Raw genomic sequence first — 27,858 nt, 5'->3', positions numbered from 1 at the left:
TGTTTCTTATATGCTTTGAATTTCTGTGCACGTATTTCTCTCTCCTACAAATCACATGTATACACAAGCACACACACACACACACACACACACTTTTTTCTGTCTTCTTTTGTGAATATTATGTTCTCCTACCACACTTCTCTCTGTGGATGACTCATCTACACTCAAGTATTATGTGGGACTTGCTTACGCAGCAGTGGCGAGTATCTAATTCATCTCAAATCAATTCAGCAAATAAACATGACAGGTTCTCTGATGAGCCAAATGTAATGCTAAGCACTGGAAAAAGAGTAATCAGTAAGATGGGTACTGTCTTTGCCCTCACAGAGTTCAATATCTAGGAAAGAACTGACAAAAATTATATAAATAATCAACTTTCAATAGGTGCTTGAATTGCACCAATTATAGGACACCTGAAAGCAAATACTAGTTCCTAACTAAACTAGAATCTTGCCCACGTTCTTCTTTGTGCTCTTTATGTGGTACCTCTGTGCCGCACAAGGAACCTGGGTAGTGAGTAACCTGCATCATGGTAAAGTACATGCACACAACTCCAAAGTGAAGGTCTTAATGATTTAAATGATCCTATTATTTTAGAAAGCTTCCTTTCTCTTCTAAAGTCAATGAGAAAAACAATTCCCCTTGAACTACTAGTTAACATGTAGAACATATAAACACACACCTAAATATGTACCTACTATACTTTAAATGCACACAAAAATCAATAGAAATACACTATTTGAGATGACCCAATTCCATTCTACAGATTTAATCGATTTTAAAAATTTAATAATATATATTGGTGTACATAGTGGGATTTTAAAAATTAAATTGCTATGATCAGATCTTGTTCTATTTCTCGGGGGAAAAACTAAAAAGCTATTCTCCATTGGTTGTATTACTTCTTGCAAGCATTGTTTTACAAATAAAAGTTTTCTTTCCTTTTTTGTGACAGGTAGACAAAAAGCACCATTTAAATTCAACACGCTTCAATTAAGAGTAAAAGTGAATTCTGATATAAATTACAATGTAGTTCTCACAACTTTTGTTCCAAAGCAAAATAATTCTAAGAATTAGACATACTCACTAAACTTTTCTTGTCACTTCCCAATTATTCTACATCATTATAGTATCTACCTACCCAGGACCTTCAGGATGAAATGTTTGCTGACTTCTCCAGCTTCATTTGAAGCGATGCAGGTGTACCTTCCTGAATCTTCAGTCGCTACCTCAGCGATCTGAAGGACCGTGCCGTGGGTGTTCACTGTCACATGTGGGCCAAGCTCCAAAGCCTGGCCATCTCGGAGCCAGGACATGCTGGGAGCTGGAGTCCCATCTGCAAAGCATGTCATTGAGGTGGGATTGCCTTTGACAATTGTGATTTCCTCTGTTCCCATAGCATTGTCCATATTTGGTGGTACTAAACAAAAATAAAAGACGAAAAATTTATATACTGTCATTTACGATTATTAGTACATTTAAATAGGCTTATGTTTCTAAAGATTAGAGAAACAGGTTTCAAAAAATAATTATGATTACTACATAGAGAAATATGTCTTAAGTACAAATTATTCTCTTATTCTTTTAACTATTAGGCTGGCAAATTCAAGAAATGTGTTCTTATAGAAGACATAATCGATGTATGATTGCTTTAAATTATTGTTATTTTGGACATTTTATGGATTATTTTTCAACTTCTTTTATTTGTCTTTTTATTATATTGCATGTTAAAATCATAATATATTTTCAACTATCCTATGTGGAATAACTAAGGTTTTATTCAAGAATGGGTTTTATACAATCTAACAAAAATCATTTGTAGACTATAGTAGAGGGTTATTGAATTGTTCTGAGATGGGAGTGGGGATTTTGAGGAACGTGAATCAGTAAATCTTAATATGGGTATATATTACTCAAGATCATTTGAGCAATATCCTATTGTATATACATCTGTGGTCTCATCAGCTATAATGGAGTTCAGAAATCCCATTGGAAAACAGGATGTCGTGGATGTCTTTTGCTAAGTACTAGCTATGGAAATTCAGGGTCTCTCTCATTGGCTCTCTGGGTCCCATGCCTGCCCCAGTGGGGCAGGGGTGCCAGTGCCTGAGACAGGGAGTACTGAGATGCTGCCAGATCCCTGAGGTCGGTGTTGTATCAGGCAAGTGACCCAGTGGACCCTGTGAATGAGAGTGCTGGGGCCAGTCCTCCTCCTACAGAGTTGTCCTCCCAGTGGTCTGGGTATGGCAGTGGATTAAGGGAAAAGGGCAAGGCTGCTGCCTGAAGAGGGGAAGAAAATTTTTCACATGGTACCTTATCAGAGCAGGTTAGTGTGGGTCCTCGATCATTGACTTTCTTGAGTTTCTCTCTCCTGTTTGTAATATGTTGGTCACACAACATTCAAATCACATAATATCCTATTCCAGGGAACTTCTTGTGGTTATTAAGTGATGTATAACTGCATTTCTCAAATCGTAGGCTTTGAGGTATGCACAGAGATCTGTGTACACATCTACCATCTACACATACATTTCCCACTATTTAGCAAGCGTCCTGTCTTACCAATTATTTTTGATGCCCGAAGAAGTCCATTTTGAAATATACACTGAGTACTGAACTCAGTGTGAGCTTGGTACTGGTTGCACAGTAAAGTAATAGGGTCATGTGTGTAACATACCCAAAACTTGAAGGCTGTAATGCTTATTGTCCACCCCAGCTCTGTTGGAAGCCACGCAAGTGTACACCCCGACATCGGACACCTGAGCTCTTACAACCCTGAAAAACAACGAGAAACGCCAAACTGGATCTCTCACAATGTAACACAGAGTGCAGATAACTTAAAAACAATTTAATTTCCATAATCCATTAAATATTACATATTTGAGGGTTGAAGGGTTTTCAAATATGTGTTAAGAGAATGATGCTATCAAGAAAATCTCACCATTCTGGCAACTCCCCCCATTCTGCCATATACATTGCTTTTAGCTAAAATAGTAGCATTTGGGATTAAATTGTGATAATTGTCTGTGAAAGGAGAGTTAGTGATGATGTCAGGTATGCACTGGCCAGTTCACTGAGAGGTGGTCTCAGTTAATCCATAACCCACCGGCCACTCTCCAGGATAAAGATGCAGCAGCTGCTCCTGTAAAGATCTACAGCCTCTGAAATACTATGCAGGGTCACTGTGAGTCAGAAATGACTGGATTACACTGGGTTTTGGTTTTATTTTGCCTATAAATTAACCATTTTGCATAGATTTATAAAAACATGAGCTTTTAAATAATAACAATATTTCACTTTTATATTAGTTAACTTCCCTTTTGGACAAACACACCGAGAGGGAGTTATAGTAAATGATATGGGGAAAATATTCTGAAACACAGGCTAGTCAAAGGAAGGTCTAAAATGACCATTCCTTTATTGTCTGCACACAATAGAAACTTACCTGATGACCTGCCCTCCTGACAGCAGCCGGATGTGGGAAGAAAGAGGCAGTGGGAGTCCGTCTTTCAGCCAATTGATCTGGGGTGGCGGCGTCCCTGTGGCTCTGCATTCAATATTTACTGACGTATCCAACACAGTCATTAGTTTCTCTGCTTCTTCTTTTTTACCCCTGATCACAGGTGGCACTATGCCATGCAGAAACAGAGAGCGAGGGAGCGTGAAGAGAGAGAACGGCACGCATATGGCTACTTCAGATCATCCCACTGCAATCGCCCCCATTTCTGCCCTATGACCAAGGAAACCACACGCCACCAAGTGCAAAGACACACGTTCCAAACACACACTCCCAGATTTTCATTTTCTCTGGTAGATTCCTAAGGTACCATAGTCAAAGAAGATGGGGTTTCAAATTTACCATAGACGTTCAAATTAAAAATGCGGTCTTCTTCTCCAGCAGGATTTACAGCGACACATGTATATTTCCCCATGTCAGTTCTGAGAGCGCCGTCGATGTTTAATGTGCTGCCATCTGGAGTCACCCTGTGGAAATGGTAGTGGAGTCACTGTGTTGATTTGTGTGGAGCTAAGATACCAGATATTCACTCCAGATGACTGGGTTCCTTTGTAAAAGCACCACCACAAAGTGACGTCTTCATTCTGGGATATCATCACTTAAAGCTATTCCAATAAGTATGCTGAAGTCTTTTAAAACCAGAGCTAGTAAAACTAATGCAGATTTCAGGCAACCAACTAAAATTCCATAATAAATGTGCCTCATGTATCAAATAACTCCTTATGAGAAAAATGAAATTGTACAAAATCAGATTAGGAATTACTTTTCCAATCATAAGTAAGAATTGAAAAACATTTTTTCCATCAAGATTAGAATATTATTTCCTTACGTATCAATATTAGATTTGTGTTAAATAAAAATGACACAATATCCCTCTCTTAACAGGACATTAAAACATTAGTACCAGGGGCTAATCAAAGACAATATTAATGTGTGAAGACTTTTCTTCCCCTCTTCAGGCAGCAGCCTCGCCCCTTCCCTTAATGGTAGATCATGATGCCCCAGGGGAATGATTGGTAAGATTCTCTACTGTAAATTAACATGGAGGTTTTGCAAGGGAGCCAAAGCAGATAAAAAACAAAGAAACAAACAAACCATGGATCCAGGAATGGGCTTTTGGCTCACCCTAAATCCTAGCTCCAACTTAAAAACAATCAGTTCTTACATCATGGCCCTGCTCCATACCAGCCCTCAGGAGGGGAACACAGGATATGTGTACGATAGCAAAATATGGCGAAGAAACTTGATGACGCCCACCTATCAGGTAAAATACTGTCTGGGGTCCTTTCAAAGGGGTTGCCCAATTCATAACAGTAGAGAAATTACAGTTATGAAGTAGCAACAAAAATATTTTTATGGTTGTGGGGGTGTCACCATAACATGAGGAACTATATTATAGGGTCGCAGCATTAGGAAGGTTGAGAACCACTGGTCTGGGGTCTTAAAGGGTTGGTTCCAAACAAACAGCTATCTAAGTGAGACGTCAACTATGTCTGCATGGAAGAGGCACTCCATCATCAGTCACCGAAGCAGATAATGCGAAGTCGAAGAAGGGATTAGTATCAGAGTCTAAATCGTGAGAATCCGGTTTACAGAAGGCGATGGATGATAGCCGGAACCCAGGATACATCTGTGGGAGCTACATAGGAAAGAAGCCTCCTGTGGTCTCCCCCATCCACAATAGAGATGGGAGGAGTGCACTGGAGAGAGGAGTAGAGAAGATGAAAGGGATAAACCTGATTTGAACACTTAAAACCTTGTCAGTTGATCCCCTCTTGGATGCATGCTGGACCTGCTTTAGTTTTAACATATTTTTTTAAATTTTGTGTTGTGTTTTTATTTGTTTATATTAGGGTTTATCTCAAAGGTCGTATCTCATTGGTGGTCACCCTCTTGAAGTTGCGTTCTATGTTTTTTTCTGTTTTTGGTATATGAATGATGAACCTATGGGGACAGCAAGTAGAATAAGGGTTTTGGGTGGGGGAGCAGTGGTGGTGGTGATATTGGAAGCTGTAAAAAGGAGATGGTGGTGGTGGTAGTGGTGGTGATGGTGATTGTGGTGATGGTGGTGATGGTGATGGTGGTGATGGTGGTGGTGATGGGGGTGGTGATGGTGGTGATGGTGGTGATGGTGGTGATGGGGGTGGTGATGGTGGTGATGGTGGTGGTGGTAGTGGTGGTGATGGTGATTGTGGTGATGGTGGTGATGGTGGTGGTGATGGGGGTGGTGATGGTGGTGATGGTGGTGGTGATGGTGATGGTGATGGTGGTGATGGTGGTGATGGGGGTGGTGATGGTGGTGATGGTGGTGGTGGTGATGGTGGTGGTGATGGTGGTGATGGTGGTGGTGATGGTGGTGGTGATGGTGGTGATGGTGATGGTGGTGATGGTGGTGGAGGTGGTGGTGGTGATGGTGGTGGTGATGGTGATGGTGGTGGTGATGGTGGTGGTGATGGTGGTGATGGTGGTAATGGTGATGGTGGCGATGGTGGTGGAGGTGGTGGTGATGGTGGTGATGGTGGTGGAGATGGTGGTGGTGGTGATGGTGGTGGTGATAGTGGTGATAGTAATGGTGGTGATGGTGGTGGTGATGGTGGTGGTGATGGTGGTGATGGTGGTAATGGTGATGGTGGCGATGGTGGTGGAGGTGGTGGTGGTGGTGATGGTGGTGATGGTGGTGGAGATGGTGGTGGTGGTGATGGTGGTGGTGATAGTGGTGATAGTAATGGTGGTGATGGTGGTGATGGTGGTGGTGGTGGTGATGGTGGTGGTGGTGGTGATGGTGGAAGCTGTAAAAGGGAGATGGTGGTGGTGATGGTGGTGGTGACAGTGATGGTGGTGGTGGTGGTGGTGGTGGTGATGGTGCTGGTGATGGTGGTGATGGTGGTGATGGTGGTGGTGGTGGTGGTGATGGTGGTGGTGGTGGTGGTGGTGGTGATGCTGGTGATGGTGGTGATGGAGGTGGTGGTGGTGATGGTGGTGGTGGTGGTGATGGTGGTGATGGTGATGGTGGTGATGGTGATGATGGTGGTGGTGGTGATGGTGGTGATGGTGATGGTGGTGATGGTGGTGATGGTGGTGGTGGTGGTGGTGGTGGTGATGGTGGTGGTGATGGTGGTGATGGTGGCGATGGTGGTGGTGGTGATGGTGGTGGTGGTGGTGATGGTGGTAGCTCTAAAAGGGAGATGATGTCCAGGAGTCCAGGAAGGAAAAGAATGTTTGAACACTGATAGTGGCAGCAATTGTAAAATATTGCTTGATGTGACTGAACTATAGAACGATGTGATTTGTATTAACTCAAAATTAATAATATTTTAAAAATAAAATAAAATGACAAAAATAAAGTAAGTTTAAAAAGAGAAAATAAGTTTAGGAAAAGAAAAAATAAACAGACAAGAAAAAGTTACTACACTTGATCTTAGCCAAAATGGTCATTTGGCAGAAAAGCAACAAGTACACAGGGAGGAAGCACACTAGCCTGTGCAATTATGAGGTGTTGATGGAATTGGGTAACAGGCATCAGAAGACCTAAAACAAATAAAGGAATAAATTAAAAAACAAAGAAAAAACCATATTGTTGAGGACAAAGGTGTGGTCGAAGCAGTGACCCAGAGCCCATCTGCAGACAACCAGACATCCATCCCCTCACAGAAGGGTCACAGGAAAGGGATGAGTCAAGCAGGGTGCAGCACAGCACATATCCTCTGGTGCCTTGAGGCTTCCTCACCCCCCACTATAATGATCCCAGTCTTGCCTTTTACTGCGGGCTAGACCAGAGCATGTGCACAGGTACAGATAAGAGATAAGAGCTCACGACACAGGGCATCCAAGCACAGGAATGGGAGAAGCAACACATAACCACCATTATCTCCCCCCCCTGGGGGGGGATGAACAACAGAAACCATGGGGAAGGAAGACAGTGGTCGGTGTAAGATATGAAAATAATAATAATTTATCAAGAGGGTCACCAGAGGTGGGGGGAGAGGAGCTGATACCAAGGGCTTAATAGAAAGTAAATGTTTAGAAAATAATGATGGCAACACATGTACAAATATGCTCGATACAAATGATGTATGGATTGTTATAAGAGCTGTAAGAGGCCCCAATAAAATGATCTTTTAATGAAAATAAAAGTATTCTAATGTGAAAATTCATTAATGCATCATACAGTGAGAAACTGAAGAAATTACACATCAAAAATCTAGCTATAAACAATTGTGTAGATCCTCACTGAGAAAGAACAGAATAAGAGAATTAATCCGTGAGAACAACTCTATCACATGTAGGGATAGACTGCCTAAACATTTCTTTTTTTCTTGCACAAATTGCTTAAGCTTTTCCTTCAAATTGCATAATAGTAAATGATAAATACACAATTAGATCATTAAAAATATGTAAGTTAATATTACAATAGTATTAGTTGTCTTCACACACCATCAATTAACCAAAAAAACATCCACTATTCTTATTAAAGGATTGGGTTGCTCTTTGCAGTTATTTTTACAGCAGCGCCTTTTTGGGTCTCCTAATGTAAAAAGCGAATTCTCAATCTCTACTACCTCAGATTACTAAATAGGATTATATAGAATTAAGCCATCAGAATGTGGATTTATTTGTATTTCTTTTTCCTTTAAACTGGAAATTTCTAATTCCATGAGTTTAACAACATAAATAAACAAAAAATGATGTTGTTGTGAACCAAGAAAAAGAGTAAGTTGACTCTAAAAGAATCAGTCGATTTATTGACAAATTTTTTCACCTATAAATCTATAAATATTGTGAAGCAGGAAACAAATATTCAGAACCATGGAAGAAATGTAAGAGAAGGCAGGATAGACTGTAAATTCCTAAGTACAAATATTATTTTACAGATCTTTAGTTTCCAACAAGTATCTAGTTCTTGCCTTGGCACATGGTTACAAATAGCTGATAGAATTTTTTTAAATGAAATACTTTTAACTAATAAGAACTAATCATGCCAATGAATTAAAACTTACATTCTATGAAGGGGCTTCAAAAGGTGTGTGGCAAAATGGAATTCAAAGATAATAGTTTTTTACTCCCTGACTTTTAAAAACCACCTCATATTCCTGCAATATTATTTGCTGTTATGTAATTTGTAAAAGGGAGAAATACTTAAATTTTAATATATGATAAAATAAAAAATAACATCCATTTATCTCTTTTAAAGTTATATTTACTCAATTGAGTCATAACAAAATGCACACCAAGGATACATTTTAAATAGTGAACCAAAATAAAACCTGTAGAATACAAGGCTTTGACAAGTTCATTCTGGTTCAATCCCTTGCTAAGAATTTGCATTTCCACCCTAGATATATTGAATCATTAATGTCTACACAGTTAACAAGTTTCCCAGAAAATTCTTATATAGTCTATTATTAACATGTACATTCTGAACCAGTATATCTGGGATGTACAGTGAAATGAAGTTACTTGGGTGGCTCTCATATCCATAATTGTTACTCCCACCAAATGACTAGGTGGAATTATGCAAATAAACTGTAGGAGTCTAACAGTGGGATTGGTTAATTTTGCTACTCCTCTAGGTACAATGTGAGCAGGACGATGTGAACAACCCCATGACCTTCAAGTAAGAAGAGACACCACTGAGTGCACTTGAGGTTCCCTTGTGCAATGGCAGCAGAAGCAGAGGCACCAGAGGCCACAGCATAGAGCTCATAAGACAGAGAGATGGGCTTGCAGCCCACAGAATGAGTAAAGCTGAGTACCTTTGGATAGGCGATAGCTTGCAGAATGTGATGTCCTTTGGGCATTCATCAGTGCTATGTAACATTGCCCAAGGAGGGCAGAGGCCAAGGGGCTAGGTGGCAAAGAGTTTGAGAACCAAAACAAAGTGTGTGTATTCATAGGACCAAGAAGAGGCACTGTAGGCAAAAGGACTGCACCCTTAGTGTTTTCTGATTCTGGCTTGTAGCCTGTTATTTCCCAAACAAATCCCCAAATCAGGAGTGCTGTCTGTCAGTTCTGAGTGGCCATTGCAGTAGATTATTGAACCCAGCAGAGACGCAGAGTGGTGTGGGCAGGGTGGAAAGCTTGGAGTCAGAATACGGTAAGGAAGGTTGGAGGGTGGAGGCTTGCTTGGCCTTGGCTTCAAAGGAGTCATACTTAGGCAGATGTGGACTTGGATACACCTTCCCCTCATATAGCAGAAGGTCAGATGTGGCCCCGTGCCATTTCCTCAAGATGGAGATGGAAAACTCAGCAGAGTTACGCGTGAATGATAAGTTCAAAGACCTGATGTTACCACATTTAAATAATGTAATTTTGTATATGTGTGACGCTTCTTCCAGTAGTTGTGATTGCTTGGTCATATGTATTTAGGCGGGGCTCTTTAAGGACATAATCTAGTAGAATATATCATCCTAAATTGCGCTTCCACAGGCATTGTTGTTGAAACCACCAGGAGAGACTCGCCATGCTATAATTCCACGTTTCATGTTCTGTTCAACATGGGTTAACAGGAGTCAGATGAAAACAAGTTTTATAAGGAATGGAATGACTGGTGGTTAATTGTGTCTTTGCTGAAAACAAGTCACGCATGTGACATGTACACCATTTGGTGGTTTCAGAACAAAACTAAGATCTGACAAAAACTAAGATCTTAAACTAAGATGTAGGATTATCGATGATCATTAATTATGATTAGTCACAAAACAAAAAGATTAAAATGTGGCTACCCCTCCACCCTCCTGGTATCGCCACTCTCACCACTGGTCCTGAAGGGTCATCTGTCCTGGATTCCCTATGTTCCAGTTCCTACCTGCACCAGTGTACATCCTCTGGTCTAACCGGATTTGTAAGGTAGAATTGGGATCATGATAGTGATGGAAGGAAGCATTCAAGAAGTAAAGTTGTATGTTTCATTGTTGCTACCCTGCACCCTGGCTGGCTCTTCTCCTCCCCGTGACCCTTCCATAAGGGGATGTCCAGTTGCCTACAGATGGGCTTTGAGTCCCCACTCCGCACTCCCCTTCATTCACAATGATTCGATTTTTTGTTCTTTGATGCCTGGTACCTGATCCCTTCGACACCTCATGATCACACAGGCTGGTGCACTTCTTCCATGTGGGCTTTGTTTTTTCTGAGCTAGGTGGCCACTTAAAGCATCTAAGACACCAGACACTATATCTTTTGATAGCTGGGCACCATCAGCTTTATTCACCACATTTTCTTATGTACCCATTTGTCTTCAGTGTTCGTGTTGGGAAGGTGAGCATCATGGAATGCCAGTTTAATAGAACAAAGTGTTCTTGGAAGGTGGGGGAGAAAGGGGGAACCAATGACAAGTATCTACATATAACCCTCTATCTGGGGTACAGACAACAGAAAAGTGGGTGAAGGGAGACATTGGATAGTGTAAGACATGACAAAATAATAACAATTTATAAATTATCAAGGGTTCATGAGGAAAGGGTGGGTGGTGAGGGAGGGGTAAAATTGAGGAGCTGATACCAGGGGCTCAAGTGGAAAGCAAATGTTTTGAGAAAGATGAGGGCAACAAATGTATAAATATGTCTGACGCAATGGATGGATGTATGGAATGTGGTAAGAGTTGTATGAACCCCTAATAAAAAGATTTTTTTTAAATATGGAAATATGGCTATCATAATACTCATCCCCCCAAAAAGATAAAAAACTGGACAATACCCCCCTTGTCTTCCTATTTTTTACCCATTATCTTTTTGTTTTGACAATATTATGTTAGCCAAGTTCATGATAAGACAGAACTTGGTACTATTATTCATGAGAAATTGGAGCATAAAGCAATCTGTAACGCGGAGGTCCTTAGGAAACATACCGCATTCTCTGTGTTTCACCACTGGTCACGGGTTTTCCGTCTCTGAGCCATTGAATAACGGGAGTAGGAACACCACTTGCATGGCACACCAGCTCAACGTTTTCCCCGAGAAGGACGCCGACTTCGCTCGGCATTTCCGCACCAGTAATACTCGGAGGAACTGAAGAGAAACAACGAGGTAGCTCGTGAACAATGCCCATAGATGTACATCCTAAAAAGTACAATAGAATAGTAGAAACAGGCCATTTCTGTTGCCCGTTTCCCCTAGACTCAGGTTCAAAATCAAACTACTCTCATTCACATAAATTATTGTTAAATGCACAGTAGGTAAGGCTTCAATATTCCCATAAGTCGACATAATTAGTATTGAAAATAGGTGATAGTGATTGGTAACACCACATGGATATCTATCTCCATATCCTAGCCAGAAAAACTTTCATATTAATGTACTAAATAGAAGGCATACAGTTAATTAGTTACCTTAACATTAAAATTACTTAATTTTAATGAATTTTCCATAAATTTTGAGAAGTGAAGCAATCTCAGTTTTTAATTTCTGCTTCAGTTTGCTATATTTCTTATGAGTCACGGATGAGTGGGCTGTGGGTTTGAGATTCATTAGCTGTTTTCTTTTCCTATTTGTCTTCAGTTTTCACTTTCCTTAGTTATTAATAATGTGAAACAGACGATTGACTGATTCGAGCTTCTATTTCACATCCACTGGCAAGCTTATAAACGGAAATGTCGTGCTAGAGCCAGCACACGAGTCAATTTTGCACGTCTTCCTTACTCCATGTTCAGTAACATCATCGGTACCTTGAACTTGACCATAGTGAGACTAATGAAACCACAGAAGAGGGCAGTTCTACAAATTAAGGCACTTTTGTCAGGAGAGTTTATTGTTAAACATTTTCCAATGTATATCTGCAAATCTCTTAAAATATCAATGTAGTCGTCCCGAAGATGATGGCAATTATGGGCATCAGATTCTGAGTTAGAAAGAAAATGTTTTGAAAATGATGAGGGCAACACATGTACAAATGTGGATTGTGATAAGAGCTGTATGAGCCCCCGATAAAATGATTTCAAAAAAAGATTCAAGTCGATTAGCACATTACTCACAGCTGTCCTATATTAACTAATATATGATAGATTCTAGATTTTATCTTGTCTTTGAACTAGAACTTATGTATATTTAACATGTAGAAGTCTATACTTTTTCATATATCATTTCTTAGCTCAAAAACATCATAAAGAGCACACGTGCTGGTACACATATTCCATAGTCAGAATTATTTTTATTATTACTGTTACACATAATTGAGAATGGATTTTCCCAAACTGAAACTCTAATAAATAATTATTGTTTTCCATTTTTACTTTGGCAATGTCACAGCATCATCAGTTATTACATAGAAGGCAGAATTGATACAATACACTTATTTCAATTTTACTTTTATTGTCAGTCGCTAGGCAACAGGCTTAGCAGAACATGCAACAGGTAGATAGGAAATAGTCACCATTTACATTTATGCTCCACAAAAAATAGCTTTCATAGCAATAATCATAGGTTTTTAAATTGGCATTTAAAATTTTAAATTGATGTTTCAACTTTAATTTCTTTTTAAGTATTTGGTCAAAGTTTTTAAACAGAAGTTTTTTTGAAATCGAAGTTCTTTGTGCAGTGATTAAGGCATCCTCATACTACGGCCCGCGGGCCATATGAGGCCCGCCAACCACATTTATCTGGCACGCCGGGTGTTTTTGCCCAATTTGTTTTTTTACTCAAAATAAGATATGTGCAGTGTGCATAGGAATTTGTTCATAGTTTTTTAAAAACCTATAGTCCGGCCCTCCAACGGGTCTGAGGGACAGTAAACTGGCCCCTGTTTAAAAAGTTTGAGGACCCCTGCTTGGAACAGTGTAGTCATTTCACTAAATATTCACTAAATATTTGTTGGAAAGATCAATACTCGTGTCCTCACTTCAAAACAGTATAGATTTATGTTTTTAGATATTTATAGAATCCCCTACCTGTGGTTTAGAATAGAGTTAATGAATACTCTTCATGTATTATATTGTATTTATTTATATAAATTCAAGAGAAAGAATAGATTTCTCTTATAATTATATTTGCAGTCTCATGAAACTCTGTATAGTGTTTGTATGGGTTACCATTGATTCAATTGCAGTGGATTTCTGTTTTATCAATATAAATTAAAATAATTCTACAAGGTTAGGATCAACTAAATAATGCTAATTTAAAATCACTAAAATCAATAGAATATATGTTTTAGAAAGGTAACAGTTACATAATGATGAGCTCACTGAATTTCCATTTTTCTTTATCCATGTATGTCCATATTTATGAAAATAAAGTTTTCCGGTAAATGTAAGGCGGGAAATTGAGTTTTTTGGTTGCTCTGACGATATTTTGTACTATCAAGTATATTTTTAAATACAGTCTTAGATTGAATTGTAAATAGAATATAAAAAAGAAATTATAAGGAAATCTCAGTGTATCTGACATACCTTGAATTGAAACAATGTAACGTTTCTGTGTCTTTCCCTCTATATTTGAGGCAATGCATGTATAGTTTCCACTATCCGATAACCGAGACCGAGCAATTTGGAGTTTGCTACCTCCAGACAAAATATGAACTTCAAGTGAACCAGAATTTTCTGTAGTAACAAAGCAAAGCAAAACAACACGTAAGTAAGCTTTTAGTTAAACATCTCTATAATTCACCATAAAAATATCTTGCTCTGTATCAGTGGTTCAAAAGCTTGCTAATGCCATGATCCTTTAATAAAAATATTTCTGTTGCTACTTCATAACTGTAACTTTGCTACTGTTATGAATTGGGTGACCCCTGTGAAAGAGTCATTCGACCCCCAAAAGGGGTCGCGACCCACAGGTTGAGAACCACTGGTCTATATGATATAAATTTTCATGAAGCTTTTTTGAAAAATAAAATAGACACAGCTTTCCCCCAGATCCTGGATGCTTCCTCCCTCCAACTACCATGATCCGAATTCTACCTTGCAGGGCTGGATAGGGCAGAGGTTGTACACTGGTGCATATGAGGGCTGGAGGCACAGGGAATCCAGGGTGGACGATACCTTCAGGACCAAGGGTGTGAGGGGCGAGGCTGGGAGAGTGGAGGGTGAGTGGGTTGGAAAGGGGGACCCGATTACAAGGATCCACATTTGACCTCCTCCCTGGAAGATGGAAGGCAGAGAAGGGGGTAAGGGAGACTCCGGATAGAGCACGATATGACAAAATAACGATGTATAAATTACAAAGGGCACATGAGGGAGGGGGGAGCGGGGAGGGAGGGGAAAAAAAAGAGGACCTGATGTGGAGGGCTTAAGTGGAGAGCAAATGCTTTGAGAGTGATTAGGGCAAAGAATGTATGGATATGTTTTATACAATTGATGTATACAATTGATGTATGTGTATGTGTGGATTGAGATAAGAGTTGTATGAGCCCCTAATAAAATGTAAAAAAAAAAGAAAATGATGAGGGCAAAGAATGTATGGATGTGCTTTATATAATTGATGTATGTATATGCATGGATTGTGATAAGAGTTGTATGAGCCCCTAATAAAATGTTTAAAAAAATTTTTTAAAATGAAATAGAGATAAATACTTTTCATAAAATTAACCATTCTATTTTCAATCTTAACATTTCTCTCTTAGTGTGAGTGAAAGTTTATCGAGCAAGCTGGATTCTTTAAACACATTATGTCTGTGACACTGATTGCAGGCTCCACAACGTGACTGGACTCTTCCACCTCCTCCTGTGTTCACCATTCCATGGGCCTTTCCTTTCTGCCTCACAGAAGGTGGAACAGTCAGAACAGATTGGATGACAGTGAGGATGTTTTTAGCGCTTTCCTGTCCATTCCTGCCTTCCAAACTAAGCTGTATCCGTGGGCAAAGGCTAATCTTTCATTCTGGTAGGTTTAATTTTTCTGAGGATGCATACCTCCCGGGTGTTATTACCCACTTCATAGACCTGTCTATTGTTTGGCTGAGGCTTGAGTCACAAGGGTTCTGGAATTGATGGTGACAAGGGCAATGGGGGCTCCCCCATCCTCTCTCAGTCCAGTAGACCTGGTGTTTTGTTTTCCACTGAGTGTGCGCTCTGTTCCACAATTTTCTCTAACTCTATACAGAAGTCTTTATTGAGAGCCCGTATGGAACTGTGAGCGGTAGCACCCAGGCACCGTCTAGTTTTGGGGCTCAGAATTATGGACAGTGAGGTTCAAGTAGTCTTTTGGATTAATCAGTTCCTTGCATTTTTGCTTTCTTCACCCCTATTTGCTTCAGATAGGGAGAAACGAACTATTTCACCTTAGATGACTCTGCAGTCTTTTCAGTCCCTTGATACCTAAGCAGTACCATGTAGAACATTGCTGTGGTCAACTGTATATGCCAACTGACCCGACGTCTCTTGCCTCTGTGACACTGAGCCCCTGGGCCTTTTGACACATGCCCTCAAGTTGTGGATGAGTTTATATAATTTTGCTCCAGTTTGCTCTATTACATATGAGGACGCTTAAAAAATCATGGAAAAATCAAATTAAAGATAACTTTGAAGCTCCTAAGGGTATATCTACAATAGAGAGTTTGTAGAAATTCTGTCTCCCAAACCTCTGTATAGAATAGGTATAGTCCCTTTTGCCTGTCCATACCAGTTCATCTTTCCTGTTTGCCTGTGTAGCTCCCTACAGCTTGAGGTCTGTTATTGCAGGATAATGCAGGATTAGCTCCGTCATAGTGTCGACTTCTGTGGTCTTTTTATAAACAGTCTATTTTTAGGGGAGCTGTAGTGGCTCATGAGCCAAGTGCTTGGCTGTTCACCTAAAGGCAGCAGTTTAAACCCATCAGTCCTTCCTTTGGCAAGCTGTTTCCGTAAAGTTCTACTCTGTCCCATAGCGTTGCCGTGAGTTAGAATCAACTCGTTGGCAACAAATTTGGTTGGCGTTGTTTTAGGTTTTCTTCTTATGACCACAGCCGTGGACATAATACTGAAAATAGGCTAATTTTAAAATCTAGTTAGCCAAGAACAAAGGAAAATAAACACCCACAGAGAGACGTGCACAACTCCGTTACCTATGGGCTTGTGGTTTTTTAACCATGTTATCGCGGGAGGTGGGATCCCCGTGGCATCACAGGTTAAGGTTACAGGATTGCTGCTGGTCTCAACAACGGCTTCTTCTCCAGGCCCTTCGATGCTGGGTGGGACTGTCAACACACAGAAGAAAACCATGAGTCAGCATTAGCTAACCAGGGCAATTTCTTTCATTTGTATATCTGGGGGAAAATAAGAGTTGTATTAGAGGCAGATGCTCACCATATACATTGAGGTGGAAATTTTTATCATCCCGTCCTGCTACATTTACAGCTCTACATACATACTGGCCTGTGTCAGACACCTAAAAGAAAAAGATACTATTGTATGTGCTCCATTATGTTATAGATGACCAATCGCACTCGTCCAGTGTAGATTAAATCATCAGTCATCTTTACGTTCAAATGCCCCAGTCCTTAGTGCCTTCTGCAAGGCTTCCTTTTTAATAAATAATAAATAAATAAATAAATAAAATCAATGGCAGCCAATACTTAATTTTTAAAATTAAAGTCATTTTGACTGTAATAAAGATAGCCTGGATCTTGCAACTATCTCTTCCACCATCCCACAGAGGACTGACATGGAGACAAGAATCAGAGATGCACCTCAGCTTTCTTGATGTGCAGCATTTGTCCATCTAATAAAATCTCCAGGCGGGGAGATTCTGTTATCGTCTGCCCGTTCTTATACCAGCTGATGACGGGAGGTGGGACAGCGTTTGACTCACACTCCACCGACACTGACGCCCCCTCCCTTACAGTAATCACAGAAATAGATTCGCTGCCAGGATCTTTAATGCTCGGGGGAACTGAAGGAAAGAAAAAAAAACCCAAGAATTTTTGTGATTGACAGAATATTTAATACCATTTTCAAAACGAAATAATTTTATGATGAGAGTAACAACAAACCATAAACAGTCAGGGAAATTTTTTTCTTGCTTTCACCAGCTTGATTGATAGCTATACAAGTATATTCACCACCATCTGATACTTTGGCCCGAATAATCTGCAGAGATCTACCACCTATAAAACAAATTGAAGAGTGACACAGAAGTTGCTCTACTGAAGATAAGTGGCAACATACACTCTTTCACTTGGAGTAAAGTAGACAGAGAAGGGTTTTATATTTAAAAATGGAAGAATGGTGTCAGTTTTATCAGATCCTTGCTTTATTGTTGATTCTATTTCTTTACAAAGAAAGACATTCACAGGATTTGTCTACCTAGTACCCAAACATGGCTCATACAATATTCTGATATAGATTCTACTAAGCAAGCAGTTATTTCACTCAGGCATGATATGCCAAAATATTTTCTGGGCTTAAAATATGTCTATACATCCATCTTCAAAGAACTTTAATATTGCTTAAAAACAATCAGAGGATTGTTGTCCTGAAAGACCTATTTGCTAATGTACAACGATCATTGAATTAATAAACACATCCATTCCTGAACGTCATACTTTGCTGAAGAGAGCATTGCACTGCGTTTTCCTTTATGATCATGAACGTTTACACAGCCCTTGCTCTACTGATGGTAAACAGAGAAAGAAAAGCATCTAATTAGAAAAAGTGAATGGAGCAAGACAAAAACTTAGAAGGCACCAGGATGAAATCTCACTTGTACTAAGATAAAGAAAAAGGGCAATGCTTATAAGAATATTTTAGTATATTATATTAAGTATGTCATTTTATCCTGTGTCATTGCATAATGTACCATATATCACAGCATATTAAAGAACTCCTTACCAGGCACAATAAGAGCATTTGTGTTTGGGCTGATGGGTTGTTCATTCTTGAGCCAGCTGAGATCAGGCGGTGGAAAACCAGAGACCTCACAGGTCAACGAGATGAAATTGTTCACCACAACAGTCACATGTTCAGGGTTAGGGCCAATGACACTGGGAGGAACTACAACAGTAAATGTAGTAAAAGCAAATGCGATGTTACCTGCAGATCTACTACAAGGGACTAAACACAAGTCAAAGTACTGAGCTACCTTGTTAAGGTACTGTGATAATATCAGCAACATGTTATGAATTATTTACCTGGTTCTTAATAAAAACCTATCTAAAGGATACGTGACGTAAACCATCCTAGTTGTCTTTCTTCTTAGAATGCTTTCATCAAATTCATTCCCAGAACTTTCGTTTCTTTTACAATTTAGAGAAATATCAGAATTTTCAAAAAGAGATAATTTGTATTTTATTTATACACAAAATTGGTAATTGTTTAGATGGCTTTATAAATATGTAAAGAACATTTGAATATTCTTCTTTTAATATTATATCATTTTTGGGAAATTTTCTTCCGTTTTAATCAAAGGAAAGAGTATTAAGTAATTTAATGTTAGGATATTTATCAATACAGAGCATTGGTTAATTTTTCAACAATGTAGACCAACAGTACCATCAAACATTTTGAGATGAACAGAAGATTTAAGAAATAAACAAAAAAAATCACAAAGCAAAAATAGTACTGAGACTGCTGGTGGGCGTTGGATACTCATTTTGGAAAGTGATATGGTGCTACTTCAACTGAAATAGAAATATCATACAACCTAGCTAAACCACGAAGAAGTTAAAAGCCAGATCATGAACACACGTATGCTCTTCCATGTTCACCATAGCAAGAAGCGGAAAGAGCCCACAGGCCCATCAGTAGAAGAATGACAGAGAAATTCTGGTTCCTGCACATAAGGGAATACTCTGAATCCCTTAAACACATGGATGAAACCATGAAGCCTCTCAAGACATGGATGGATCTGGAGGCTACTGTACGGAGTGAGGTTGGCTAACCGGTTAGTCACAAAACGAGATATATTGTACGAATCCACTACTGTAAGAATCAGCGCTGAGGCCAAGGCAGGCTTCCAGTCTCAGGTTGTGTGATCTCCTAACCTGATGTCCTGAGCAAGGGGGCAGTGAGCTTGCTCAGTGCCCAAGAACAATAAGCCTGAACTGTGTATCACCCCTTTTCTTTGTACATCTTAAAAAACTACTTTGATAGAGGAAGTCTCACCGCATCTGGAGTCAGTGTCTGAAAGGAGAGGGAGAGGCCAATGAATTGTAGCCTTTATTCTAAGGTCGCTCCAAATCAACAGACACTCCTACAAGAGTGATTAGCAAACCTTACTGGAAATTCAAGTCAAGACATGGCTGGGGCTTTGGGAGAGGGTGAGAGAGGCATGTCTGTCTGGAAGAAGGTGATGGCACTTCTGTTAGGGGTAAACCAAGTAAGGCAACCTGCTATCAGGGGAAAAATGTTTAACAACCTATATAGATCACAAGGGGAGAATACACCTGATATTATGTTCCTAATTGGACACTTTGGCCTAGTTTCTATCCAGCCCTTCATGACCCAGTGTTTTAGGCAACTGGGACTTCCAACTGTCCTTTTGAGGCACACTACGATGATTCAGTTTGGAAACCCCACTAAGCAAAGTAGGCGTTACCTCAAAGTCACCTGTAGCAGATGTAAGGAGCGGACTTAACCCATTGGATTTAAGGCTGAAATGCCCTGGTGTGAGAAGTAGATGAGGTCTATAGAATTGGGGCCGTGGAACTTTGGTTCAGATCTTTGGCTTTGAGGGTTCCCAGTCAATGGGGTCCTGGAACTATTATATATTTACTATTTTATGACTTATAATAGTCTGGCAAGCACAGTTCTGCTTTTGTAAATGAGTGTTACTGAAAGTTTTTCACTATCCCCAACCCTCATATTTTGTTTAATAGTGTCCAGTCACTTAAGCTTTTAATCTGTAAAAGTCAGCAATTTATGTACTGCAGACTGAAAAGCTGACCTATCCATATGCAATTTCCGTTTTCAACAGTGTTTTAACTTTTATACTGTGGTCAAATTGATGAGTCTATTAATAGAATTATTTTACGCCCCATGGGATGATATATAACGTTCCTTATTATAAAATGATGACTGTGTAGCTAAAGTGAACCAGAAACATCTATAAATCATAGAGATTTGAATGGATTTGGGGTTTGCACTTAATCACAGCTTTCACCTAAGAACAATTACTTCTTATGACAGTCCTACTCAATGCCTGCCCTCATAGAGAGATCACTGAAGATGTGGGTACTGAAGCTAAATTTGGTGAAGAAATCAGATGGTGCCCAGCTATCAGAAAGAAAATAATGCCTGGGGTTTTAAAGACTTGTCTTAAAACAAGCAGCTATCTAAGTGAGGAGTCAACTAAGTCCACATGGAAGAAGCATAACAGCCTGTGTGATCCAAGGACTGTAAATAATAAAATTCAAATCCAGTGAGGAGAAATATGTTAGAGCTTAACTTCTGAACATTTAAGCTGAACAAGTTTGCAGAAAGCTGCGCTGACACTGGAAGCCCCAAATCCATTTACAGAATCTGTACATGGATTAAGCCTCTGGCAAATCTCTTTTCACCCAAATCAAGAGTTTCTGCATCAGGCAGAGAGCACTGGAAGGTCAAATATGGTAGATGGAATTAGGTTAAAATAAAACACCTAATCATTCGATCTTCTTTTGGACCCATTATAATGTTGCTTCATTTTTATATTTATTTGCTTTCTTTTCATTTGAAGTTTTCCTGTTTTGTTTTGTTATTATTTTTGTTGCTGTTTCTTGATTTTTGGGGGTAAGATTTTCTGGATATGAAATCTAGTATAGCTAAATTTATAAATTTAAATTCTAAACACCAACTTAGCTGAATGCTATGATGACAGCGGAAGCCCAGAATCCATTTGTGGGGTCCCCACGTGGAGTGAGGCTCTGGTGAGTTCCGTGTGACCATAGCCCGGGGAGTAAGTAGCCCGGCTGTCTAAGACAGGGATGTGGCAGGGAGGGTGGAGGGAAATGGGCAGCTAGCAGCACATATAAGAAGGGAGAAAATGTTCTGAAACTGATTGTGGTGATGATTGCCCAATTCTTCTTAAGGTGATTGAACTACTAAATTTTATAAGAGGCAAATTGCATGCCAGTATGGCTATTTAAGAAATATGCTGAGAGAAAAAGTGTCGCAAAAATAATGATTTTCTTAATGTAACACGATTTACATATTATTTAAACGTATGTAAATCGTGTTACATTAAGAAAACGAATTAACATGATTTAAAATATATACCTAGGATGCAATTTACATTTCACACGCAAATGGAAGTCAAGCATCTTATGACTCTCGTAGGGCTCTAGGAAGGGGATGAGAGGAAGCACGTGAGGACAAAGCATGACAGTCAAGGAGTGAGCAACTGAACGAATGGATCGATGAACGGCAAGATTCAAAACCCAAAGAAGAAACGGATCTTCCTTAGCATGATGATGAAAGTAGTGAGACATGAACTCTGAAATAGAATTAATATAATAGTTTGTTAGATTAGGTTAAAATTTCAAAATGAAAAGCAAAATATGAAAAAAGGGCAACATCCCTTCCCCCCTTAAATACTACATGGCTGATTATTTTTAACCCATTAGTTATTTGTAATACTGTTTATTAATTTATCTGTCACACATTTATTGAGTCGCTGCTGTATGGCACACTTTATGCTAGGTACTGAAGATGCAGCATGCAAACCATTTAGACAGAACCCACATAGATTTGATAATCTGGAGGAATTTCCAGACACGGACCTAAACCATAACCAACATCTGCAAGTCCTTACGTTATCCCAGGCACTGGCTCATATACTTTACATACGCAGCTACATCCACTTCAACCTGAGACAGTGGATCTAGTTCTTATTGAGATATAATAGAGGGGGAAAGTGAGGTAAAGGCAGGTTAGTATGTGCCTAAGGGTACATGGTTTCTTTTTCAAAATTAAAAATTGAGACAGACACTCAGATATAATTAATATAATATTTGGCTACGTTGACTGAAGTCTTAAAAAACAAATTAAGAAGTAGTGCACATATTATATGATGGATTTTTAACCTATTTATTAATCCTAACGTTGTTCATTTATCACTACTTTGTACTACCTAGTCATTATAAGTGACACGAGGAAACATAGTCTAATCGGAGGATTAGGAAAATATCCTGGAGGAAGTGACATCTAATATGATTTGAAATATGACCAGGACTTAATTACGTGGAACAGATGGAAAGGATGCGGATACTAGAGAGACAACACAGCATATGTGAAGCTGGAATGGAATAAAGGCCATAGCGCCCAGCGGGCTCAGCGTTTGAAGGACAGGTCATTACGCACTAGAGAGAAGGCGCGGGGAACCCGGGTGACTCTCACTCTGACTGTGCTCACGGTTAGGTTAGCTCCATTGGTAAAGGTATGGAGCACATGTGAAATTTAACAAATAATAAATAAAACCACTAAAGACACTAAGTGAGGAACCTCTGCAATCTGACCCTCAGGACATGTTTCTTATTCTTGCTTAGACTCCGTTTTCCTATCTGTGAAGGAGGTATACAATGGTACATCTGGAGCTATTAGAATAAGTAAATGAAATGACATATGTACAGCACTTGACACATTACCTGGTAGGCATTGAGCAGTCAACATATTTCTGTTAAAGGAAACCTGGGGGCCCAACGGGTAAGAGCTGAGCGGCTAACCCGAAGGTTGGTAGTTCAAATGCATCCAAGAAGCTCCTCAGAAAAAAGACTTGGGGATTTGCAAATGAGAAAACCCTACGACACAGCTCTGTCCTGTCACTAGGGCCTGCTGAGTTGGTAATGGACCCGAGGGTGCCCAAGAACTAGTTTTGTTATTATTATTACAAACATACAAAACGGAGCTTGAACAAAGCTCTAAAAGGCGTGGTCTAAGGGAGACGTTAAGAAACGCTGTTCTATGAAAGCTACGCTCGTTGGGGAGGACAGCGAAGAAGGGAGAGGGGCCGGAAGAACTGGTGCGCCAGTAACGCGGTTAGAGTCAGAGAGTATAGGTGTACTGGAAGATAATTAATGATGTGGATTTTAGTGAAAATCATTTTAATTACTTCTGATCATAGCTTTTCCAATGTTTCATGGGGTAATTGACAGTGGCCAGGGGTTAAGGACACCATTAACTAGGGAGGGTAGAAACCCAGCTTGACCTCCAATTAATCGTGGGAAAACGCATGCAGCTACTTCCTCTCAAGGCACCTGACCTGCTCCCTTCATGTATGCCAACTATGCGCAAAGCAGAGGCAATGAATATGCAGAAAGCATAATAAATGAACTGCAAATATTTATGTATCCACTACTTCATTTCAAGGCATCCTTCCAGGTTTAGAGAGGCCAAGATAAGCAATGTCTAGGAGCACCTATCAAAGAGTGAAGGAATGCAAGGAAAGATAGAGATTTATGTAGTTACTATAAGTGGAGTGTTCACAAGATGCCTGTGACCACATGGGGAATTCTGTACTTGAGAATCAGGAAAAATTATCAGCATTTTTATTTTCAACCTTTATTCTACTTTTTTTAAACGTGTGCTTTCACACACACACACACACACACACACACAGTTTATACAGTCTATTTGGAAATTCGCAACCCAACTGTTTTTGCATGGCCAAATTAATTCATTCAATAGAATATTTACTAACTACCTACTGTGTGATAGTCAATCTACTAAGCACCGGAAAGAAAACAATCTAAGTATTTCAGTTATCTGTTACATGAACACCAAACATTATTAAATATGGAAAACTACATATACATATGACATCAAAAAATAATGGCCCTGGTGATAAATAAATGCATTTTGATGAGAATGTATATTTTATAAAATTTTAAATTCCATCCATTTATGAAATGAGGCAGAATTTTACTATGTATTAAGGTATGTGAAAGAAACATTTTATATTTATTTACAGTTTATAATTCAATATTCCAGAAGCAGGTGAACCCTGATAAAAATAAAAACCACAAATTATTTCCTTGCCGTAAACACTCAACTGCTTCTTTGCAAGAGAAGACTATGGGGTGTTCAGTATGTATTTGGGAATTGATTTTGGTGCAGTTTGATGAGTGACAGGTGGAAGGGTAGTTCTCAGGAAATAGTTAAGCCCACAAAGTGACTTTTTTCTTTTCTCTGAGTATGTTAGACACTGGCGTATGTAGCTCAACATAAATTCTGAAATTTAGAAAGAGAATGGTTCCAATGAGAATCCATGGACTCATTTTCATGAGCAGAAAAGAAGACCTATCTTCTTTTGTCAAAAATGTATAATCCTGGGGATTTCAAATTTTGATTTTGCTTTGAAATAAGTAGGAGTAACTAGTTTCTTTCAAGGACTTGAAATAATATAAAAAATGGTCTTCCTTGAAGATTTGTACTTTATGAATCTGACCAGCTATGGTGAGAAGAAAAAAAGGGAGGAGATTGAATGAATTCAGTCTCTACACACTGTCCAAGTTACAAAGTACAAAATAAGCCTACATCATCGAAAACATGGCTTTCCCTCTTTCTCATAAGTACACTGTATTAGAATAACAGATGCTTTCTGGAACTGGGCTCTTACCATGAACATTGAGGTTAAAGTATTTTTTGGCACTTCCTGCTGTGTTCTCAGCAATACACACATACCTGCCGATATCTGTTATTTGAGTGTTTAGAATCTAAGGAGAAAATGAAGAAATTAATATTAAAATTTTTAATAAAACAGCATGTCATAATTTTCATGAATTTTAACATTAAGGATATAAATGTAATATAGATATTGCTGGCTAATAAAAGATGGACATACATTTTTTCCAACATAATAATGCTGATACAGACTTTCAAAGTCAGGTCAATTAAATAACAATTTTTTAACCAGAATTGTGTTCAAAACTTTTTTTATTATGAATTGGGTGAAGATTTATAGAGAAAATCGGTTTTCCATTTAAGAATTCAAACTCATGTTGCTTCAGGTCACTGATCGCCATCCCCAATATAGCCTTACTTATCCCATTTCCTCTTTGTTTCTTAGTTTCATTCACTCCCACCTACCCACTCCCACCCACCCACACAATCTTTTCTATTTTCTGAATTTTGTCTCTGGGAAAAATTCTGTCCTTTTTATCCAAAATGGTTCCCTGTTCTCAGGCGTGCACCTTGTTTGGCTAAAAATAGCATTCTAGGGATGTGTTCAGCTATAGGACTTATCCGTAGAATAGGAATTATAGTGTTCAAGAAGAAATTAAATTATATCTTAACAAAAGAGTTGATGCTCTCTCTACAACTTTCTATTAGGACCCTTGAAAAGAAAAACATAGACATTAGTCAATTAGTCACTAGTGTATCAGTCAATCGCAATCCAGGATATTTATTTGATTTTCATTACTATTTATTATTATCAACCCTTTGCCATTATAAGACAAATTATAATCTACGGGGAACCACCTAGGATTTTACCACAAAAAAATCACAATGGAAAAGATTATAATACTAATTTGCTTATAATGAGTATTTAGCATAAAGAACACATCGATAAGGTAAACAGTATTGCCACTGGGGTTCCAATTCATAAACATCCCAAGGAGAACATGTGTTCACGTGTCTCTGAGTCAGGGCAGGGCTGCAGGCAACCTCTCTCCGTAGCACACTGGGCTTATTGTTGTTAGAGGGCTTTGACACAAGAAGGAATACTTTCTTGGGCCAAGGGAAGAAATTATTTTGAGATGAAGCGATCATCACATTTTCAGCAAAATTTATTTGGACATTTCCCAAATCACTCACAAATTATTATTACTATGTTAAAAGACACAATGATCAATTATAAAGTCAATGTAGCATTTTTAAAAAATTAAGGATTTGCTTTTACCTGTAGGATTCTTCCATTCGACAAAAATTTATGATGTCCATCTTCTAACAGAGGTTGTCCATCTTTTTGCCAAGAATTCTTTGGAGCTGGGCTGCCGCTGGCCAGACACTCCATCACTGCCTTCTTGTTCACCAGCACGGAGACCTCTTCAGGGAGGTCACTGGCGGCTCCCTTGATAATGGGGGGCACTAATGGATGAGTAGAACACGTCGTTTCTAAATGATTCTAATTTTCCGTTGATGTTTAAAAGTTTCCCATGATGCTACATAAACCATTCAGGGAGATGCATATTCTGTAGTGACGTTTTATGCTATTAAGTTTGGGTTTCAATGAAAATCAGTCAGTTTTACATTTCTTCTCTTCCTGTTCTTCACTTACCTTTGGTTGAACACCTTCCAAATTTTATTCCCATTTCACTTAATGTGAGATGTCCCCCAGGGTGGCCTGCTATACTTCCACTATGCCTTTGAATATCCAGCTATATATACAAGTTGAATTTTCACACATGAATATTTATGTGTATTTGGTCATCAGGACCAGCCTGCTATTAGAGCTTTGCAAATTTACATGATCACATTTGGTTTCATTGCCCTGGCAGTCCTTTTGAGCTATTCCAGGGCTCTTCCTCAGCCTCAATGTCAACTGCATTGGCATCCACATCACCTTGGAGCACGGTTAGAATGCGTATTCTTGCCCCCCAGCGAGACTTTCTTAGTCAGAATCTCTATAAGAAGCCCATGAGTCTGCTTCAATAATCAGCCTAGGCTCTCCTGTGTATTCTATAGCATGAGAACTCCTACTCTAGATTGTTCTACACATATTCACCTTCATTTATATCCACTTACACAGCTAGCTATATATGTTTGATTGTTTGCTTATTTGGGTTGATGAAAGTTTGGTTATTTTGTGTGTACTCTGTTAAAATGTTTAGCAATGAGTACAGACTGGATGTTTAAAGGAAGAAGCCAAACTCAAAACTCACTGCCATCGAGCCAATGTCGACTCCGAGTGGCCCTATAGGACAGAATAGACCACCCTGTGGGTTGCTGAGACTATAACTCTTTCTGGTCGCAGAAAGTCTCAAATTTCTCTCACGAAATGACTGGTGGTTTAGAACTGCTGACTTGAGATGCCTAACCCCCGCCACTAGCAGAGCGTCTCAGTGTACATGCAGTCTTCAGGAAAGTAATCGGTCCCACAAGGACGCAACAGTATTGCGTGTCATTTTGCATACTTATTTTTATACTTAAAGTTATGTGATTTTTAATACTCTTGAGATAATATAAACTATATAACTCAAACTACAGATATGAAAATAAAAATCTTAAATTTGAGATTAAGTGAGACTCTGATACTGTGGAAAGTATGAGACATAAAGAGTTCAATTTGACTGCAGTCAAATTTGAACCAGTAAGAAGCACTACAAAGTCTACGAGTGTTTAAGCCCCTACAACAGCCCCTTGTTCTGACCTGCCCCTCCAGCCCCTACGCACGGCCACACATGACCACACACGACCAGCGGGCTGATATCAGCAACAGCAGCAGCAACCACCACAGACAGGTGCTGGCAATCCTGTAGGATGCTGAGTAGACCTGTACTCCATAGGTTTTTGTGGCTGTGACCTC

The 27,858-nt window shown here is 39.3% G+C and overlaps 1 protein-coding gene across 2 annotated transcripts in view; it reads right to left on the bottom strand.

Annotated features, from left to right (window-relative positions):
* The window catches only part of HMCN1 (hemicentin 1), a 544,205-nt gene that overhangs the window by 104,761 nt on the left and 411,586 nt on the right, over positions 1-27,858 (bottom strand). For both annotated transcript variants that reach the window (XM_075528409.1, XM_075528416.1), the window contains exons 56-68: positions 26,233-26,420; positions 24,949-25,045; positions 18,249-18,410; positions 17,411-17,524; positions 17,108-17,310; positions 16,725-16,806; positions 16,484-16,615; positions 13,893-14,042; positions 11,361-11,520; positions 3,860-3,984; positions 3,446-3,629; positions 2,678-2,775; positions 1,142-1,420 (exon numbers count right to left, since the gene is read on the bottom strand). In XM_075528409.1, the coding sequence (XP_075384524.1) occupies positions 1,142-1,420; positions 2,678-2,775; positions 3,446-3,629; positions 3,860-3,984; positions 11,361-11,520; positions 13,893-14,042; positions 16,484-16,615; positions 16,725-16,806; positions 17,108-17,310; positions 17,411-17,524; positions 18,249-18,410; positions 24,949-25,045; positions 26,233-26,420 (1,974 nt within the window). The remainder of the gene's footprint in view (positions 1-1,141; positions 1,421-2,677; positions 2,776-3,445; positions 3,630-3,859; positions 3,985-11,360; positions 11,521-13,892; positions 14,043-16,483; positions 16,616-16,724; positions 16,807-17,107; positions 17,311-17,410; positions 17,525-18,248; positions 18,411-24,948; positions 25,046-26,232; positions 26,421-27,858) is intronic.

The sequence above is a fragment of the Tenrec ecaudatus genome, chromosome 1 (genome assembly GCF_050624435.1).
Source record: "Tenrec ecaudatus isolate mTenEca1 chromosome 1, mTenEca1.hap1, whole genome shotgun sequence".
In the NCBI taxonomy this organism is placed as follows: domain Eukaryota; kingdom Metazoa; phylum Chordata; class Mammalia; order Afrosoricida; family Tenrecidae; genus Tenrec; species Tenrec ecaudatus.
This window is presented reverse-complemented; position numbering and strand designations above follow the sequence as displayed.